This window comes from Astyanax mexicanus, chromosome 2 (assembly GCF_023375975.1).
Source record: "Astyanax mexicanus isolate ESR-SI-001 chromosome 2, AstMex3_surface, whole genome shotgun sequence".
NCBI lineage: Eukaryota > Metazoa > Chordata > Actinopteri > Characiformes > Acestrorhamphidae > Astyanax > Astyanax mexicanus.
The window spans coordinates 74,815,064-74,836,359 of NC_064409.1; the positions used below are offsets into that span (position 1 = coordinate 74,815,064).

The 21,296-nt window shown below is 35.1% G+C and overlaps 1 protein-coding gene across 6 annotated transcripts in view; it reads left to right on the forward strand.

Annotated features, from left to right (window-relative positions):
• tnip1 (TNFAIP3 interacting protein 1) overlaps positions 1–21,296 on the forward strand; it is a 47,390-nt gene continuing 26,094 nt past the window's right edge. For 3 of the 6 annotated variants that reach the window (XM_022671946.2, XM_049475261.1, XM_049475264.1), the window contains exons 1-6: positions 1–21; positions 12,215–12,380; positions 16,894–17,043; positions 18,438–18,526; positions 18,698–18,760; positions 20,730–20,924. In XM_022671946.2, coding sequence (XP_022527667.2) covers positions 12,242–12,380; positions 16,894–17,043; positions 18,438–18,526; positions 18,698–18,760; positions 20,730–20,924 — 636 coding nt within the window. In that variant the 5' untranslated portion in view covers positions 1–21; positions 12,215–12,241. Of the gene's footprint in view, positions 22–9,460; positions 9,566–12,214; positions 12,381–16,893; positions 17,044–18,437; positions 18,527–18,697; positions 18,761–20,729; positions 20,925–21,296 lie in introns of those variants that run through there. The other 3 variants (XM_049475263.1, XM_049475262.1, XM_049475265.1) reach the window with 3 other exon arrangements.

A 21,296-nucleotide genomic window follows, 5' to 3' on the forward strand; every position in this document is an offset into this window, starting at 1 on the left:
GGACACAAGCATCTTGTGTAGGTGAGTGTGCAAATGCTGTGTATTTATGCTATATGTGTGTATATGTTAAATTAATATATATAATGGGCTTAAGCATGACTTTCCTGCACTTTGCTCTGGCTTGGCTTTAGGTTTTGTGGTGTTTGAGCTTATTTACTGCAGGAAGAATGCATTCAGCTTGCTTTAAAAGCAGTATGTAATATTTTTTGTGGTATTAAACCATTAATAGTGTAATATAATGTATGTTGAGTTTAATGAAGAGTATTGAAATGCATGTGATTCCTACAGGCTGATCGTTTTAATGTGTTTAGCACTGCAGGACAGATTATTCAAGTTCGTTTGTGTTAAAAAAGTATTTTACAGCATTAAACAAGTTTAAACAGAGTTTATTTAAATATAAATTAGATTTATAGCTTTAATTGTCGAGGTTTATTTCTGTCTTTTCTAAAAACATGCACTACACTGTGTGCTGCACTTTTATGCTGCATACATTTTTTTTTTCGTATAGATTAATAATTAAACAGCAACATTTGAAGTTATAATAGTTCACTAGTTCTCTATTCATATTAGAACTTCAGTGTACTTTATTAATTTAAAATTTTTAAAAAATGTATATAAGTATGATAATGTAAAATTTGACATGTATAAGCCTATATGCACTCAAAAACCCCATACCATGATGAGCCTAATGTAATTACAGCGCTCATTTCCTCTCCGCTAACTCAGGCCATAGAGGTTCACCATAAAGCTTCAGTGTATTTTCAGTGTGTAAGTGAAACGGTCACCTCGGTTCATTTCTTCGAGTGAATTTTACACGAGAACGCTCCACCGTACACCCAGCTCTGTAATTTACCTCCTAAACCACAAGCCCTGCACTATTTCCACAAGATGTCACTATTTATTTTCCCATTACTCACAGCTGCTCTCTTTTCACTGCGTTCTGCTGAACTGCCCCTGTAACACACTGTACACCCCCATATATACTCCATTTACACTGCCAAAACTAATATAGGGCAATTTACTGGATAGATTACAAATATACTATATGACGTATCATTAAATAATAATAAAAAAAAAAACGAGTAGGTCAAAAAACAGTACTATTAAACATCAATAAATGGTTTAAATGTCTTAAATATTAATGAATTGACACTATTTTTAAACATTACTACATTTTAATGCTTAAGAATGTTGTAAATAATAATTAATTGACATCAAGTAAACATATATTTGGAATAAAAAGTAGAGACCACTTAAAAATGATGAGTTTCTTTAATTTTACTAAATTGAAAACCTCAAGAGGAAGATGGATGATCACAAGCCATCAAACCAAACTGAACTGCTTGAATTTTTGCTCCAGGAGTAAAGCAGCATAAAGTTATCCAAAAGCAGTGTGTAAGACTGGTGGAGGAGATTCAGTTTCTAAATCAGTTTCTGAATCAGTTTCTCTGGTTTTGCTATTTATAGGTGTACCTGTATGTTTGAGTAAAACTAACATTGTTAATTTATTCTATAAACTACGGACAACATTTCTCCCAAATTCCAAATAAAAATATTGTCATTTAGAGCATTTATTTGCAGAAAATGAGAAATAGCTGACTTCAAATAATGCAAAGAAAACAAGTTCATACTCATAAAGTTCATAAATCAATATTTGCTGGATTAGTGATTTTTTTCCCTAGAACTATATATAAATATATATATATATATATATATATATATATATATATATATATATATATATATATATATATATATATATATAGTGGTGTCAAATGATTTAACAATTTAATCAGATTATTCACTACAATATTCTGTGATTAACTGTGAATACTCAGACTTGTTCTTCTTAAGATGCAGATTTTTATAGTTGATATAAAAAAAATGTAAAAAAAAATTTTTAATTATATTTATATTAGTGGTAATAATGAAAATACTAGTACGTTTGAGGGGAGGTAAAGCCAGCGTGGGGCGATGGAATAAAGAAGAATGCATGATAAAGATTTAAAGATTCTCCACAAAGAGAAACAGCGGGTTAAACAGGCAGGCGAGGAAAAATGCGGGTTATGTTCTGAACCTCTGAGCTGTGGTTTACATCACTAAACACTGACTTTGTGGCCAAAATTGGAAAAAATGGAAGAAAAAAAATAGTATGCCATATTAATATCATGCATTATATACACATTAATTACACAATAAAATTACAAGTTTTATTGTTTTTGTGTTTTTTTTTTTTCTTTTTTTTTTTTGGGGGGGGGGGGGGGGTCAGGTATTAACACCAAAACTAATATAATATGTAATTATGCTAATAATGCGCTCATGAAATAAACACATAAAAAAATGAATAAAGTAAACTATATTGGGCAGATATAATGTGTCTCTAGTAGAAGAGTCAAGCAAAATGAGAACAGTAAATTTCCTTTATAGATTATCAAACACCAATCAATCAAATCAACATGTTACATGACAAAAGCTTAAACATAAGATTTTATGATGTGTACTGGTGTGTATTTCGTCACTGTCCAAATAATAATAAAAAAAAAACTAGTACGGACAAATTATTTGTCGATTTTTAGTTTACAGCATAGTTTGAACACACAAACTGTATTTTACACTACCTACAAAACTTTCTAATGAATGGACCAATAGAAATTGACCAAAATGAGCTGAAATTAACTTTTATTACATTGACTTCCATTGAAAGTTAAAAAAGATCTCTCTCCTGTAAAGCTGCTGTTTTTTAGATACAGTACGTTTTTTACTGGACTGTGGTGATATATGGCTAGGTGTGTGTCATATCGTATTGTGCGCAATAATGTTGCCAACATTTTCTTAATATTGTGACTGATATTATACCCTAAAATATCATGCCATATCACCCACGCCTATTTATCACGTCAGTGTACTACTTTTTGCTGTTTTTGCAAAAGGAAAAATCACATTGTTCTCATTTCCCATTATATATCTACTAGTGACAGATTATATCTGTTCAGTATCATTTATTTTACTTTAATCCTGGATATATGGAGATATTTAGAGAGCATTATTATTAGTATAATGACATTTTAGATCATTGACTTCATTCTGTTATAAATCTGATATATATATATTTTTTAATATCTCAGTTACGGGTGTGCCATATCATATTGTATGCAATAATAAAATTAAATATTTTTAACTCAGTGTTTTGTCATGTTATCACCAAAAGTATCGTTAGCACGAAAATACCATGAAATATCGTGGTATTATTTTAGGACCAAATCGCCCACCCTCGTTATGTGGCCGTACTCTATATCAGATTCCTGTCTGGGCGAATATGCAGACGCTCTGAAGCAGATTTAGGTCATTAATGTGTATTTTGGTATTACAGTCAGATGATTTCTGCAGATCTCCACGTAAGCCTCGTCTCAGTGTAATGACTTTATTACGTTACTGAATTGAGCATCGATTGTATGTAATTTCACACTGTATTTAACTGTAGTTTGTGATGCTGTAATAAACAAGGGCTATTGTGTTATCATGCGATGTGTGGAGGTCAAAGCAGTGCAAAACATCTTCAATTTTTCATATGTTTTATTATTTTCCCTGAGGATTTGATGGAATAATGTATTTTTCACACTATAAGGTGTATTTAAAATCCTTTATTTTTACCAAAATTCGTCAGTGCGCCTAAAGTACAGAGTTATACAGGAGTTTCAGTTTAGTTCTCCAGCACAGAGACTGGAGCAGTATTAGCATTAGCTTCTAACCGTGCTAAGCGCTAGCTCTTTTACCGTTCAGAGGTGATTATTATCTGCCTGTAGCCTGCTGCTAACTCCAGCTAGCACTACTGGAGCAGTATTTGCATTAGCCACTAACTGTGCTAAGCACTAGCTCTTTCTCTGTTTTGCTGGTGAGTATTATCAGACTGTAGCCTTCTGCTAACCCTAGCTAGCCATGCTGGAGCAGTATTAGCATCAGGTACTAACTGTGCTAAGCAATAGCTCTGTTTCTCTGTTTCACCAGTGAGTATTATCGGATTGTAGCCTGAATGTTTACCGTGTTAAAACAAGTTACGTGGGCTGTTCTGCTAGCTAATATCACCCTGGCTTACCAGAACACTCAGGGTTCCTCAGAGTAGCGCTGTCGGGTGGTATTAGCCGCTAAGCACGGCTAGCCTTAGTGGAAATCTGCAAATATAAGTTTACTGTAAATAAACGTAAGAGCTTTACTCACCCAAATAAACAGTTTTCATGAGAGACATCTGTGTAGATTTACATCCAGCACTTGTTTCCCTTTAAAAGAGAATGTTTTTAAAGAATTACAGTTTTGTTTACTTAGCTTAGCTTAGCTTAGCTTTACAGGTTTTGCCACCCAGTGGTGCAAGTTAAAAGGAAAATATGGCGACACCCCTGTTCCTTACTAGTGTCACATAATGCGTCTTCTCACCTTAGTGCGAAATATACGGTAATCAGCCATAATATTAAAACCACCTGCCAAGTTGTGTAGACCCACTTTTGATGCCAACGCAGCTCTGTGATATTTGACACCAAGACATGAGCAGCAGATTCTTAAAAAATCCTGCAAGTTGTGATGTGGAACCTCCATCAATCACTCTAATTAGCCTTGGGTACCCATACTTTTTTAATCTGCCTTTTTTCAATCCCTAATTTAGTGACCTTTAGGCTAAAAATGAGGTGCTAATTATTTTAATTAATAAGTTGCATGATTTGGTATTTCCTTTAAGAGCCAGGGGCACTCTGATTTTGGCGGATTGCTATTTTAATGGCGCAGCTACTTTAAAAAAAAATGCTATTTTCCATTTAAACATATTGTAGTTGTATTTTGTAACAAAATAAAATGTGTTATGAAGTTATAAGGTACATTTTAACTTATCTCAGTTTGAAACCTACCATCTTACATTTTTCAATAGACAACAATGAAACAATGCACTTTCGGATCTTGTCAGAGGTTCCTGTGGGTTCCGACACTGTTTACGTGGTATGACACAGTAATATCTTCAAAAATAGACTAAAGTCTGCACTGTGTTTAGACTACACCCACTTATAGGAGCACCTACACCCACTGTTTCAGCTGTGTGACATCATTTTCCATGTTTACAGATAACAGTATAAACCATATACATTGATCAGCCATAAAATTATAACCACCAAGAGATGAAATTAATTACATTCGTTATCTTGATACTAGTAGCATCTGTCAAAGAGTGAGATATACAGATTAGGCAGCGAGTGAACAGTTGTTAAGATATGAGATTATGTTGTTTGACAAGAACCAAGAACTGTGATGTCTAGATGACTGGGTCAGAACATCTTGTGCGGTGTCCGTGGCATCTCACGATACACTATTATCACAATACATTGCCCATTATAACCTAAATAAGCAAATACTAGGAATTATGAATTTATTGGCAACCAATATTCTTCACCGCAGGTTTAACCTATTCATTTGATTATAGCGCCACCATGTGGAGTAATGAAGCAGTAACTTTACTAAGTCAAAATGGGAGGGGGGTACTAGTCCTAGTTTATTTAGAGCGGCTATGGTTTAATAATATATCTATATTTGACTCCCTGCACTGATAATGTAATGCAAATGAAAATGATTCGATATATTGCGATATCAATATTTTGTCCCACCCCTAGTCAAAAAGTACAGTATATCAAAAGTTCTCCAAGTCTCACTGAATACATTTATAGGTTTTGTAGAGTCCATGCCTCAATGGATCAGAGCTGTTTTGGTGGCACATTTTGATCTACTCCAAACTAAGCAGGTGGTTTTAATGTTATGGCTGATGGTAGTGTACATACAGCTCTGGAAAATAATTAAAAGACCACCAAAAAAATTATGAGTTTTTCATTTTGCCAAATTTAAAACCTCTGGAATATAATCAAGAGGAAGATGGATGATCACAAGCCATCAAACCAAACTGAACTGCTTAAATTTGTGCACCAGGAGTGACATAAACATATCCAAAAGCAGTGTGTAAGACTGGTGGAGGAGAACATGCCACAGATGTGTGAACTGTAATTAAAAACCAGGGTTTTTATATTGATTTCTCAACTCTTAAACTTTAAAACTATGCATCTTTTTTGTTTCAGTCATTTCTCGTTTTCTGCAAATAAATGATCTAAATGACAATATTTTTATTTGGAATTTGGTTAAATAGGTTGTCTGTAGTTTATAGAATAAAACAACAATGTTCATTTTATTCAAACATATACCTATAAATACCAAATTCAGAGAAACCAATTCAGAAACTGAAGTGGTCTCTTAATTTTTTCCAGAGCTGTATACTTTTATTGTTCCATTTCATCACTGTGTCAAAGATCTCATATCTCCACAACAAGTTTTTTTTATTCATTCTTACTGTAGATATTGTGTCCCTGAGGTTCTAAAATGGTGTAATTACTATGTAATTAGTATGTATGTACAATACTATTGTTATTTAATAGTAAAAGTAGCTTAAAAAAGTCATATTTTTATGAATGCCAGACATTTCTTTTGATGTCTGCATTAGAATTATTTTGGTATAAAACAGCAACTTCATCATTTTTACCTTAAATTTGATTAGACACTTTATTCTGGACTAATAATAGGTTAGGTCTATACACATTTACATCACTTCTGAAAATTTATGGGAAGCAAAGATTCTGGTATTGACCAATACTGACAGCCTGATAGACATTACTAATAAATGACCTCATCCTGCTTTTGTGTTATTAAGAAATGACTCCATAAAGGCTTACTGCTGCATTTACACTGCTCTGTCACATCAACACACATGAATGCACTGCCCCCCTTCAGCCGGTCACATGTAGCCGTTTCAAAGGCTTTCTCTGCATCGTCCAATTAAAGTGTTGTAATAAATGGAAATTGGATTCATACTTCATTTCCTACTTCCTATTTCCATACTTTATTTCCTATCAAACTAATAAATATAAATGTATTCTTATAATTATACCACAGTTAGTTCTGACCCTGCAATGTAATTGGCTGAGAGGCGTTTTATGAATGACATTATCAGCCGGTAATGCACTGTGACCAAAGCTATTCTATGTATTACTCCACCACATACAGGTAACCTAGCAATGATGCAGCGCTTACAAACCAAATACAAACCAAATGCGATGTGATTAAACACCACTGGGAGCCACTGGATTCCATAGAGACATAGTGCAGAAACGTCATGTCTTCAATAGACGGCGGAGGCAAAGACGCGGTCCCACAAATAAATAAGCCCAGCAACGTTAGTGTCGTTAGGGTTTACTAGCTAGAGTTTGTATTCGCTCTTTTTACATTTTTTTTTTATCTGAGCCAAGTAAAAATGGTGCTTAAAACAAACAGCAGATTATAGGTTAATCTGGACCATAGTAGCTTTGCTTCATCACAGGGCTAAACAGAGTAAACAGAACCGAGCACCCAGTTCTGTAATTTGATGGAAATGTAAATTCTCTGGTAATAAAATACATGAACTGCACTTTTATCAGACATACAGTGGAAGAATCTGATGCACTGTAAACTCAATGAACGCAGTGAGACACTTGGTTTGGGAGAAGGGGGCGGGTCTAGCAAACAGTCTGGCTCAGGCTCTGGTTCCCTCTGCAGAGATTCTGAATGCAAATCTAACAGATGGCAGACAGGTTTAGCTTATTTTCTACAGAACAGAAGGGAATGGAACAGTCATCGTGTCAAATAGTGAAAACATTAGGAATAAAAGCCTTTTTAATATATACAGCATATTCATAAAGTTTTAAGAGTTCAGAAATCAATATTTGGTGGAATAACCCTGGATTTTAATCACAGTTTTCATGCATCTTGGAATGTTCTCCTCCACCAGTCTTACACACTGCTTTTGGATAACTTTATTCCACTCCTGATGCAAAAATTCAAGCAGTTCAGTTTGATTTGATGGCTTTTGGTCATCCATCTTCCTCTTGATTATATTCCAGAGGTTTTCAACTTGGTAAAATCAAAGAAAGTCATCATTTTTAAGAGGTCTCCAGAGCTGTATATTATAGTTATTTCTATTTACAATACTCTTAGCATAAATAGATGGATTCCCCCCTTAGTGAACATTCTGGCTAAAATAAAAATGTAACCATTGCTAAATCTGATGTAAACATGCCTACTCACATCCTACCTCCATTTCTAGAGTAAGAGTTTCTGAAGTAAAGATGTGGAAAACTCCCTTCTGATGTATGTTTAACGTGGGAGGAGCATTTCAACAACTATATCTGTTTTGGGGTGGATTTTTCATCTGATTAAAATGTCTGTGTAATGCAGAAGGAAGCCTGATATCTAATATTACTGACAAGGAATTTATAAGTGCTCAATGTTTGGCTTTAATAAAGAAAAAATATATACTAAATGCATTAACTGATGCTTTTAATTAGTTTTGATGCTAAATGCAATCAAATCCTCACAGCAATGACCCAACGTATAACATAAAGCTTTATTATCCTCATAGCTCTTTAAATTGAAATACTTATCCAACTTTAGCATACAAACTTAATGGTGCTTTTTATTAGTTTTAAGACTGAATGCAATCAAATCCTCACAGCAATGTCCCAACATATAACATAAAGCTATGGTTGTCACAGTTGAAAAAATAAAAACATGATTCCCACCAGTGCTTACTCCACTTATTGGTGAGTCAAACTGCTTGAATTTTTGCACCAGGAGTGGCATAAAGTTATCCAAAAGCAGTGTGTAAGGCTGGTGGAGGAGAACATGCCAAGATAAATAAAAACTGTGATTAAAAATCAGGGTTATTACATTAAAAAATAATTTCTGAACTCTTAAAACTTTATGAATACAAACTTGTTTTCTTTGCATTCATTGAGGTCTGAAAGCTCTGCATCTTTTTGTTATGTCAGCCATTTCTCATTTTCTGCAAATAAATGCTCTAAATTATAATATTTTTATTTGGAATTTGGAAAAATGTCAGTAGTTTATAGAACAAAACAACAACGTTCATTTTACTCAAACATAAACCTATAAATAGCAAAATCAGATAAACTGATTTAGAAACTAAAGTGAACTGATTTATTATGTATAATTTTTTTTTTTTTATAATAATCCCTCTTTCTTAACCAATTTATTTATTAATTAATTAACTGTTAATCCATTAGTATGACATTTTAAGTGGCCATATATATTATTTTTGTTTATATTTTTATTAGTTACAGTTGTTTGAGGCCGAATGCAATTAAATCCTCACAGCAATGTCCCTAAATTGAACGCAAAAAACCTTATTGGCTGCTCTTGTCTCTTTAAACAAAGATAAGGTCCATAAAGCAAGCTATAGCAGGCGCCCGTCGTTATTGGTGTGCTGATCTTGTCTAGTCTCACCTCACCATTTGTCCACTCACCTGTCAATCAGAGCTGGCCCTGCCCCTCGCAGTTCACAATTGGCTCAGAGGCCCGCCCACTGCTCATTCCTATTGGTCGGGGGCGCTGTCAATCACAGCTGTTTATATCAGCGTTGTTAGGTGGAATTTCCCCGGTTACGCCGCGTTTCACGGCTCGGATCGCGATTCGCTGCGACGCACGGCGACGACAGGTCAGAAAAACGGCTGTTTTACGAGATTTCTGCGATTAAACTGCGATTTTAAACGAATTATTATAAATTAAAAAGCTCAAAATTTGTTGTTAGCACCGTTAGCTTGGTGCTAGTTAGCTTTAAAGCTAGGTTAATGGTGAAAGCTAGCTTGCTAACTAACGTTAGTTAGATTCAAACACTGAGAGATTTAACGGTAATGTTTTATTTAACGATTTGTTGGTGTTTTAACGGTGGTAATTGTATTGTACAGTGTTATATATTAGATGTGGAGGCTTAAATTGGTTCATTTGGTCATTTATTCGCCTTAAAATCTAGTTTAAACGAGTGAAAATGGCAAAAGAGGCACATATGGCAAATCCATTTCCACAATGTAGTAATCCGCTCCGTGATTTTGCTCCAACTGCAAAGGCGGTTGAGCTGTAGCGCGGCTGCAGCAGAGCCGCCCAGGCAGTTGGAGCAAAATCCCGGAGCGGAGTAATACATTGTGGACCTGGATTCACCACTGTATACCTCTCTGTATACCTCACTAATAATAGGCTAACTGGACTGCTCACAGGCTGTATAGTACAGTATTTATCTAGCTAGCAATCCACTGCGGCTGTTATCTATTCTTCTCTTTGTCTCCATATATCTGCTCTCTGCTTCATCACTGTTCTTTATCATCATCATGGAAAGGAAAGTGAAACGTTCTCAGTCAGTTTCGAGCCTTAAACGCGGCAGATGTTGGTAAAGTCTGGATGTATCCTCACTGTTATTATCAGTGGGAGCTGAACAGAGGAGAGAGGCAGTGTGGGGGATTTTCAATTATCTTTAAATGACGTTATTGTCGTGAACGTGTGTTTTGTAGGAGGTGAGGGAACGATTCATTTAGAGTTTTATATTGAAGGAACGAGTTGTTGTTTAATTTAGGGAATGGATTGTTAAACTGAGGGAACGTGTTATTAAATTGGAGGAACACATTATTTAGATAAGAAAACGTGTTACTAAACTGGAGGAAGGATTTATTATTAAATAATTGAATGGGGTTTTAAACGGAGGAAACGTGTTACTAAACTGGAGGAGCAATTTATTGAGATGAGGGATTGTGTTATTAAACTGAAGGAATGATTTATTGTTGTGTAATTGAGGGAATGTGTGGTTAAACTGGAGGAACGATTTAAGGGCTAGATAAGGGAATGTGTTATTAAACTGAAGCAATTATCTATGATTATGTAATTGAGGGAACGTATGATTAAAATGAGGGAACATGGTATTAAATTGGATGAACAAGTTATTCTAGATTGGGGAATGTGTTGTTAAACTAAAGGAATTATTTACTATTATGTGATTGAGGTAATGGATTGTTAATCGGAGGGAACGTTTTATTAAACTGAAAAAATGATTCAATATTATGTAATTGAAGAAATGTATGGTTGAATTGAAGGAGTGTGTTATTAAATTGGAGGAACAAGCTATTGATATGAGGTAATGTTATTTATTAAACTGAAGGAACAATTTATTTAGATGAGAAAGCATGTTATTAAATTGGAGGAACTAGTTAGAGAATTGTGGGAATGTGTTATTAAACTAAAGGAACAATTTCTTGAGATGAGGGAACGTGTTATTAAATTGAAGGAACAAGTTATTTAGATAAGGGAACATGTTATTAAATTAATGGTGTATTATTATAGTGTATTATTATGTAATTGAGGGAATGTGTTGTTAAACTGGGGGGGCAGATTTATTGAAACAAGGGAAAGGATTATTAAACTAAACTAACATGTTATTGAATTGGGGAACAACTTATTGAGATGAGAGCATGTGTTATTAAACCGTTGGAAAGAATTATTAATCTGAGAAAATGGACTGTTAATTGAATAATGTATTTATTATTTGGTCGACAGAAACAATTGTGTATCTGATATCTTATTAATTTTTTATTAACTGTTTTTCGTGGGGAATTGATTCATGAATTGAAGTAATGATCTGTTGTATTGAAGGAACTGATTATTAAATGAAGGTAATGAATTGTTAACCTGAGGTGAACAAGTTGTTAGTCTGAAGAAATGGTTCATTAAACTGAGGGAACACGTTTTTATGCCGAAGGAACAGGTGGTTAAACTGTGGAAACAAATTATTAAACTAAGGGAACACTGTATAAAGAACACACATATAAATTTGAGAGTCATAGTTATTACTTAAAGGGAATAATTTCTTAATCTAAGGGAACAAACTATTAAGCAGAGAGAATGGTGAATTTGCCATTGAGGTAATGGTTCAAGTCTCTAAATATTTTATTTTTATTTTTTATACTATAGGTACTCTGTAATGTTCATGTTTCTTTATAGTGCGATTCCTCATCTAAAAAAACGCTAGTTATGAAACAGCCATGTTTTTTATTGTAGTATCAGAGGCGAGCATTCAAATGACCATGGACTAAAATAACTAGACAGAAATCCCCTGCACAGGATTATTCAAATGCTTTCTTTTTTGAATTGTAAATAGACTATTGTGCGTCAAAACCTGTAGGTTAGCTTTAGTTTCACTAAGTCACTGTGGCTGGGGCTGGTCTGGTGTTTATAAATGGTTGTGAGTGGATGTTTTTATCTTGTCCATCCTGCTGGAGATCAGCTGATCTGACTGGGCTGTGTTTTGTGTGTCTGGGCGCAGGGAAGCATGTTAAGCGAGTAGGCGGATATGGACGGAAAGGGCCCGTATCGGATCTATGACCCAGGTGGGAGCGAGAGTCAGGCCAAAGAGGAGGCCAGCAGCTATCGGCAACTCCTGGAGGAGAACAGTGTCCTGAGAGAGCGTATGAAGGGCCTGAAGAGCCTGGGTGAGTCCATCGTTTCTGTGCTGCTGTTCGGTTTCAGTAGAGTACAGCGGCGGCGGGAATTAGATCCCGGCCCTGGAGGGCCGATGTACTGCTGGGTTCAGGGTTTTCCCGGATTTATCACTCCTGATTCAGCCGTTTATCCCATTTCCTGGCACTTAAAGGGGAATTCCTGTATTTCTTTTATATTTGTGTCTGGTTAATTAATTTGCTTAGGTGTAAATAAAGACTTTCTTAGTCACCTACCAAATTTGATTTCTGTACAATATAGTCAGTGGTGGTGATGGGGTCCATGCACCATGACTGTACACAGATATAGACAGTTGATATACTATCCAAACCCATGTGTACTGTTAGTGATTGTAAAACTGTTAATTTAGCTTTAATTTAATGTTTTTGCCTTAATTTAATTAATTAAATTGATTAATATATATATATTTTAGCCCAAAACCTGCTTTTAAAGCAAGGATAAAACCCTGTCTTGTGCATCAGGCAGTGTATTGATAACTAATTACTTTAAAAACTTCCTGCGGGAGAACTTTTAGAGCCATTAAAATGTTCTTAAAGTACATTTATGTCTACTGTAAACAGTTATAGCACAGTTATACAGTTATAGCCATTACACAGTTATAGCCATTACCATATGTCTTCTGAATTATCTATTAAATATCAGCATTGAAATATGAAACACCTGCAGGTTCAGACCAAGGTCAGAACCAACATTCATTTGTTTTCTTATATTGCAGATATTTTATCTGGTTCGTTTTGGTTTCACCAAACCAAGTCTCTCCACTCTTCACACTGATTGGTTTGTGGAAGGGAGTGCATCAGACTATGCCATGTTGTCAGTTCAGCGAGTGCACTTTCAGCAGAATGAGTATAATAGGTTGTGCTCAGACTCATTTTATTTCTGTTTATGAATAAGGGTTAATCTACAGTTACAGTAGATACATTTGCATTAGAAGAAAAGCCATATTTAATAACAGCACTGTTTCTTTTTCTTCTTCCATTTGTTTGAGGGATGACTATAGCCTGCCTCAACATCCTGTAATTGGTTCAAAAGTCAGAACTTTCCATTAAACCTTCCTTTTTTACAGTGCAATCAAACCGGACCATGGTGTAGTTGATTTTAGCTGAAACCACCTATTTTAGGGCGTTTTCACACCTTGTCTGAATCAGTTGATGAGTTTGTTTACTTTGAGTGTTTTCTCCCTCTGTTTGGTTTGGTTTGGTTTGGTTTCACACAGGCAGAAACCTAAACGCACCAAAATGCACACCAATAAACCACAAGAAGATTCTGTGTTTCAGTGTATATCTGTGCAGTGTGAAACTGCTTTAACACAGAACTCTGGTTTTAAACAGTGTTTTTATTAGGGCGTGCAGCAGTACATGTAGTAAACGGAGTTGCGCGGCTCGAGCAGTGAACGCTGCCCACACTGTGCCTTATCAGCAGTTTAGCTCGTATAAAAGGAGTATATTTGATAGCTGTGTTGGATGGAGACCGGATCACGTTCTCAACAGAAGCGAACTGCTCCAGAGTTTGTTTGGAACCGCACTAGGGTGCAGATTAAAAAAAAAAAAACGCACAGAGACCTGCTAGAGGAGGTGGTATCGGACCATTTTTTTTATCTGCATCTGTGATTACTGTTTTTATACCTGCTCAATCAAACCACACTAAGGGTACAAGCAAACCAGAGTCTGTTTTAACCGGACTAAATGGTGCTGGTGTGAAAACGCCCTTAATTGGACCAAATTTTGTTCATTTGATCCAATCTAAAGATAGGTGTGAAAGCACCCAGAGAATTATACAATAGTGACAAATCTTAAAAACAACTCTTCGACAAGCCCTTCGACAAGCCCTCCAGCCCCCAGGTGAACACCAATAGTAGCGTAGCTTTGTAAGAGTGCTTCTACATGAAGTGTAAGCAAGGAGTGCTGATAAACGGCAGGTTTAAGTTCATTTTTAAGCCGTACTCACGCAAATTACATAAAATTAAGTGATCTGTTTTCTGGCCGAAAGCTACAAGCCGTACAGCGCTAGGATAGGACTTTTCACAGAATTCAAGCAGGTGGGCCACCACTGCAAAATGTATGGTGCGGAAACACTGAGCAGTGTTTTTGTTACCATTTTTGTGAGGGAACTTTTGAAGGCATTAAACACTGCTTCCATTCCCCAGCGCTGTGAGGAGTTCTGACTCAGTCTTTTATCTAGAATGGAGTGTTCCACATATAATGACTGAACATCTTTGTTTATATTTTAACTGTTTAATGATGGAGAAATTGTGGAAGATTGATGGAATTACCCAGCATTTTCCAGCTTTCAACACACACTGCAAAGCTGTTTACTGAAAACATGCTTCTGATTGAAGTTAGTGGGCAGGTGCTGCTCTTTTGTGCAGGGTAGTCATTGTCTGAGTGGTGAGTGTTGAAATGCTGAATTTAATTAGCTGAACTGAGTGTGTTTAGGCTGGTCACGATTACAGGTGGGACACTATATTAATATGGTGATCTATTGTATGCGTAGCTTCAAATATCAATATTTTAAGAGATTCATGTATTTATTTATAATTAATTGTTCTATACTCTTATGTTACACAGTTTAGGAAGGTTTTAGTTTAGTGTACATTTTTACAGTAGCAGAAATATTCTAGTTTCTGGAAGTTTGTAGCAATAACTTTTTGCCACATTAATGCCACTATGTTATAGAGCTGCAATCAGTAAATGTGTTAAATAAACACAAGCAAGCTAAGCTGTGCATTTTGTTGTACATTGTTTATATCAATTGTCATATAAAAAGTTTGTGTGAAACTGATACCAATAAATCCATAATTGCTGGTGTTTGCTTATTAAGGAGTATTTTATCCTCTTCATTAACACAGATGCTGTGAAGTATCGTAGAAAATTGTCATATATTGAGTATTGCAGAACTACAGTATCGGGAGATCATCTTTATTGTGGGCAATGTATTGTGATATCATATCTATTATCATGACAGTCCTATGTCTGTATGTTGTACTATAATTCAATAATGCTATTATTACAACGTGCCTACGTCTATATATATATATATATATATATATATATATATATATATATATATATATATATATATATATATATTCAATAATTATGATAATATGTAATTATCGTGACAGGTCTATGTCTATATATTGTATGATAACTGAATAATTTGAATATCGTGACGGACCCATGTCTATATATTATACGATAATTGGATAATGTGATTATCATGACTGGCCTATGTCTACATATTGTACAGTGCTTGGATAATATGATTATCGTGACAGGACTTTATCTATATATTGTACGATAATTGGATAATGTGATTCTCGTAACAGGCCTATGTCTATATAATGTACAATAATTTGATAATGTAACTGTTGGGAAAGGCCTGCATCTGTATATTGTACGATAATTGGATAATGTGATTCTCGTAACAGGCCTATGTCTATATAATGTACAATAATTTGATAATGTAACTGTTGGGAAAGGCCTGCATCTGTATATTGTACGATAATTGGATAATGCGATTATGCAGACAGGCAAACATGTATGTATTGTACGATAATTTAATAATGTGATTTTCATGACATGCCTACGTCGATATATTGTACGATAATGTAATTAGCGGGATGGGCATCCTATGTCTATATATTGTATGATAATTGGATAACGTGATTATCATGACAGACCTACGTCTATATATTGTATGATAATTGGATAATGTGGTTATCGTGACAGACCTACATCTATATATTGAACGATAATTGGATAACGCGATTATCGGGACGGACTACATCTAGCCTATATATTATACAATAATTAGTTAATTTAATTATCACAAGAGGCCTATGTCTATATAATGTACAATATTTGGATAATGTGATTATCGTGACAGACCTACGTCTATCTGATGTACAATAATTGGATAATGTAATTATTGTGAGAGGTCTGTGTCTATATATTGTATGATAATTTGATGATGTGAATATCGTGACAGGCTGGCGTCTATAAATTGTACAATTATTGGATAATGTAATTATTTTGAGTAGTCTGTGTCTATATATTGTACGATAATTTGATGATGTGATTATCGTGACAGGCCTATGTGTGATACCCGTTGGACTATGAGCTGGAAGCCTGAAGTATCAGGTTTCCTCTGAGGAAATTCATATCTAACCAGTAATACGGGAGTGTTTGGTGTAGCATGCTTTCACTTCAGTGTTTGGAGTAATTTCAGCCGGTTGTAGGTTTTAATGAAACACACATTAGGCATGTGAGCAGGAGGAGCATGTGATTGGGCAGGTTGTTTTGTCAGGTCAGAATGCAGCTTTTCCTGATTGGGATTTTTTCGGCATGTCGCTCTGACTCACTGATGGGAATCTCACACAGCTCACGTGGTGATAATGCTGGAGTCTAAGATTGCTTGGGAGATACTTGCTCAGGTTGATTGCTCTTCAGTAAACTGTAGATCCGTGTGTGTTTGGGTTGGCAGGAGACCTGCTGGAGGAGTCTCAGACCGAGGCGTCTAAACTGCGGAAGCGCGTGGAGGAGCTGGTCCGGGATAACGAAGCTCTGAAGTCCTCCACCTCCAGCTACGCTTCTAATGTGTGTATGGGAGCGCCTGTTCAGACGGACACACAAGGTAGGGTTTATGTAATGACATTTAAAGGCTTTAAGGTTAGACAGAAACTGGTGTATTCTGTTGTTTATTATAAAGCAGTTGAGATGAAATGTTCATACCCACTGTATGTAGAATTAAGTCTTGATTACTAAAGAGCCAGACTTGAGTAAAAGTATTCTTTATCTTCTTTATCAAAAAAGTGACTTGTATAAAAGTTGAAGTGTTCTTTAATACATAAGTAGAAATACTAAAGTATTTAACATGTTTTGTACTGTGTTCAATGTAGCTTCAAATGTACTACTGAAGTACTGAAAGTAAAAGTATAGTACTGGGTTATGTAGTAATTACTGAAAGCAGTGGAAAGTTCTTAGAGTTAAAGGCAGAACAGGAGCAGGTTTCAGCTTTATCTCTTGATTCACTCATTGATGAGCAGCTTCATCAAACCTGGTGAAAGTGCAGAATATCTCCCACTCTGACTTTAGTGATTATGTGGGTTTAAAATGATTTATAACATTTTTATAATTATAAAGAGTAAAGATGCAGCACATAAACAATTTATCAGAGTAAAAAAAAATAAACTCATCCAAATGTGTAGTGAAGTAAAAGTGGAAGTAGGAGAGAAGTAGGAAAACAGTATACAGGATACAGTATTTTAGTACTTAAGTACATTAATGAAGTAAAAATAATACTCCAGTAGATACAGATGCTGCACTTTAGTACTTAAATACAGTAGTAAAGTAAAATAATATGCCAGTAGATACAGATACAGTATTTTAGTGCTTAAGTACAGTAGTGAAGAAAAAAAACTAAATTTCACCGCTTATATTTACACTATTTGTTTCCCAAATACATCTTCAAATTAGAAAGATTAAGCGCTGTACAGCTTGTAGCTTTTGGACAGAAAAAGACAACATTTTTCCCAAATTCCAAATAAAAATATCATCATTTAGAGCATTTATTTGCAGAAAATGAGAAATGACTGAAATAACAAGAAAGATGCAGAGCTTTCAGACCTCAAATCATTTTAAGATTTAAGATAAAATTAAGATTTCAGAAATCAATATTTGGTGGAATAACCCTGGTTTTGGATCACAGTTTTCATGTATCTTGATATGTTCTCCACCAGTCTTACACACTGCTTTTGGATAACTTTATACCACTCCTGATGCAAAAAATCAAGCAGTTTACACTACTTTATTTACAGGAGAAGATAAAAGGGTGTAGAGCATCCTGATTCTTGTTAGGATAGAAGAGTAGGGTAAAAATATATTTTAAAAAAAGTATTAAACATAATATAATATGAAAGCAATGAACTAAAACTAAGCAAATAACTGTACTGGCATCATGCTGGAGTGACAGCTGGTGGTATGATGCTATGGGCTGAATTTAAGATGTTTTTTTTTCTGGTCCCTCAGGTCATGGGAAGCTTCTCAGTCACCCTGCATCCGTCAGAGCTGACCCTCGCGAGTGTTTGACTGGAAAAAGCGTTCAGCCCGAGGCAACCGTAAGTATCCCCGAGCCGTTATCATGTCCAGCGCTGCTGTAGCGCAGTATTATGTAAGTGTGGGTTCTCTGCTGTGAGCTACTTGGCAGCACAACATCCTTCTCCAGCAGATATGTGTGACCCTGCGGGAGCTGTGTTGTAATCCTGTGCATTCTTTTGTGTGTGTTGTAGGAGCCGTCCTCTCAGTTTGAACTGGTGAACATGGAGGACAAGACGGTCACAGAGACTCAGACGGTGAGATGTGGGGATGTTTGGGAGGGTCTGGGAAGGGATCTTTTAGTGTGTCGGTGTTCTTTTAGTATGTTTCGGAGAGCATATAGAAAAGACCCTCACGCTGCCCGGTGTGCTGTGATGCTGTGGCTGTGCTGGAGCTCTTCCCTGTGCTCTACTTCTCCGCTGTAGTGATTCAGTGGTTTGTATAGGGCACAGTCAGATGTGAGTCAGGGGGGAAACTCCAGGATTTACTTCAAGCAGGAAGACACTCGCAATCACAGGAATTTCTCTTTTGGACACATTTCAGAGGGAAAATCTTTTCGTAATTGATTTACCTTTCGGAGATCCTGAGAAGAGACTGATTTATTCAAATATTTGAGAGTTCGTTTTAAAAGCAAGGTACATTTTTAGAAAAATGTATTAATCATCCATCACTAGTAAATTGTATAATAAGGATCTAATAATCCAAACAATCAAATAAAAAATAATCATAATAGATATTAACTTTTAGATGAAGAAAATAAAAATACAGTAAGTACATAAATTCAGTAAGAATTTTCAGTGTTTTCTAACAGTATAACAGTAATAATTATAGAGCTGTATAAATCCAGTATGAATTCTTAGTGCATATTTTACAGTGCAACAGTGATAAAAAAAAAAAAGGAAAAAAATGATAGTGGATCCAAATAATAACACTCCATATTTAACAGTTTAACTAATAATTATACAATCGTATACATTTTCAGTGTTTTCTTACAGTTTAACAGTAATAATTGTAGTCACAAAAATCCAGAATGAATTTTTTAGTGTTTTCTTACAGTAGAACAGTAATAATAATGAAGCCGTATAAATGCAGTATGAATTCTTAGTGCAGATTTTAGTCAAACAGTAATAATTAAAGAATCTTATAAATTCAGTAAGAACTTTCAGTGTTTTCTTACAGTATAACAGTAATAATTATAGAGCCGTATAAATCTTTAGTGCATACTTTAAAGTATAAAAGTGATGATTATGGAGCCGTATAAATCCAGTATGAATTCTTAATGCATATTTTACAGTGCAACAGTGATAAATATGGAGTGTTATACATCCACTGTCATTTTTTTAACAGTTTAACAGTAATAATTATAGAATCTTATAAATTCTGAAACAATTTTCAGTGTGTTCTTACAGTATAACAGTAATAATTATAGAGTAGTATGTATCCAGTATGAATTCTTAGTGTAATATTTATGGAATCATTTAAATGCAGGATTACGTTTCTGGGCTTTTTTAGCAGTGAGATATTAAATTTTTTTTAAATTTTACAGGCTTACAGTGACAATTATGGAGTTATTTAAATAAAGGATGACTTTTCAGGATTTTTTCCAGTAGTTACACAGTAATAATGTTGTAATAGTATAAACCCAGTATTAATTTTTAATCTAGCTGTAATGGATCTAGAGTGATTTTAATCCAGGATTTTGGGCTTTGTTCATTATGGTGTTTGTATGTAATAATTGATAAAATAATTGAGTGATGTAAAAACCCTTGATAATAACATGGTGCCGTATTGGTAAATCGGAAGTAGAGGTGATATTTTGGAATATATGAAATTATGTAATCTCGTGAGTCATGTAATTACGTAATTATATCTAAATGGTTTAGCCATGAGAAACAAAGACGGGTTTAAATGGGTTTAAAGGTGTTTCTACTGACGTCTTGTTAAAAAAAAAAAAAATATATATATATATATATATATATATTATCTGATGTCTGTGTGAAGCAGAATACCTCAGAAGCATTGTCTGCTGGTGTGCTCCTTTGTTCTAACTGCTTGTTTATTGGAATTTTTGGCCTTTAAATATCAGGCAGCTGTTTTTGAAGGCTATTGTGGGGTGTTGTGATGTGATGTGTGAGTGATGGAGGTGGAATGTGGAGGAACAGGACGTCTGGAGAAGGATGACGGGGCAATTATAAGGTCCTGATCAGTTTGTGTGTGTGTACACAGGCTGGTGTCCTGCCCTTACCGCAGGAGAATACAGAGCTGGCCAGTCAGCTGCAGCGGCTGGAGAGCTCCTTTAGCGTGTTTGCAGAAGAGTCCAACCCCAATCAGCTCCTGGCTCACCTGGGACGCATGGCTGTGGAGTTCCACCACCTGTCCTCTAAAGTGCAGAAGAATGAGCAGAGAACATCACTGCTACAGGTACTGGATCTATGACAGGTTATGCTCTAATCATTTACAGCACTGGAAAAAAAATTAAGAGACCACTTCAGTTTCTGAATCAGTTTCTCTGATTTTGCTATTTATAGGTATATATTTGAGTAAAATGAACATTGTTGTTTTATTCTATAAACTACAGACAACATTTCTCCCAAATTCCAAATAAAATATTGTCATTTAGAGCATTTATTTGCAAAAAATGAGAAATGTCTGAAATAACAAAAAAAAGATGCAGAGCTTTCAGACCTCAAATAATGCAAAGAAAATAATTTCAAGTTCATATTCAAGTTTTAAGAGTTCAGAAATCAATATTTGGTGGAATAACCCTGGTTTTTAATCACAGTTTTAATGCAT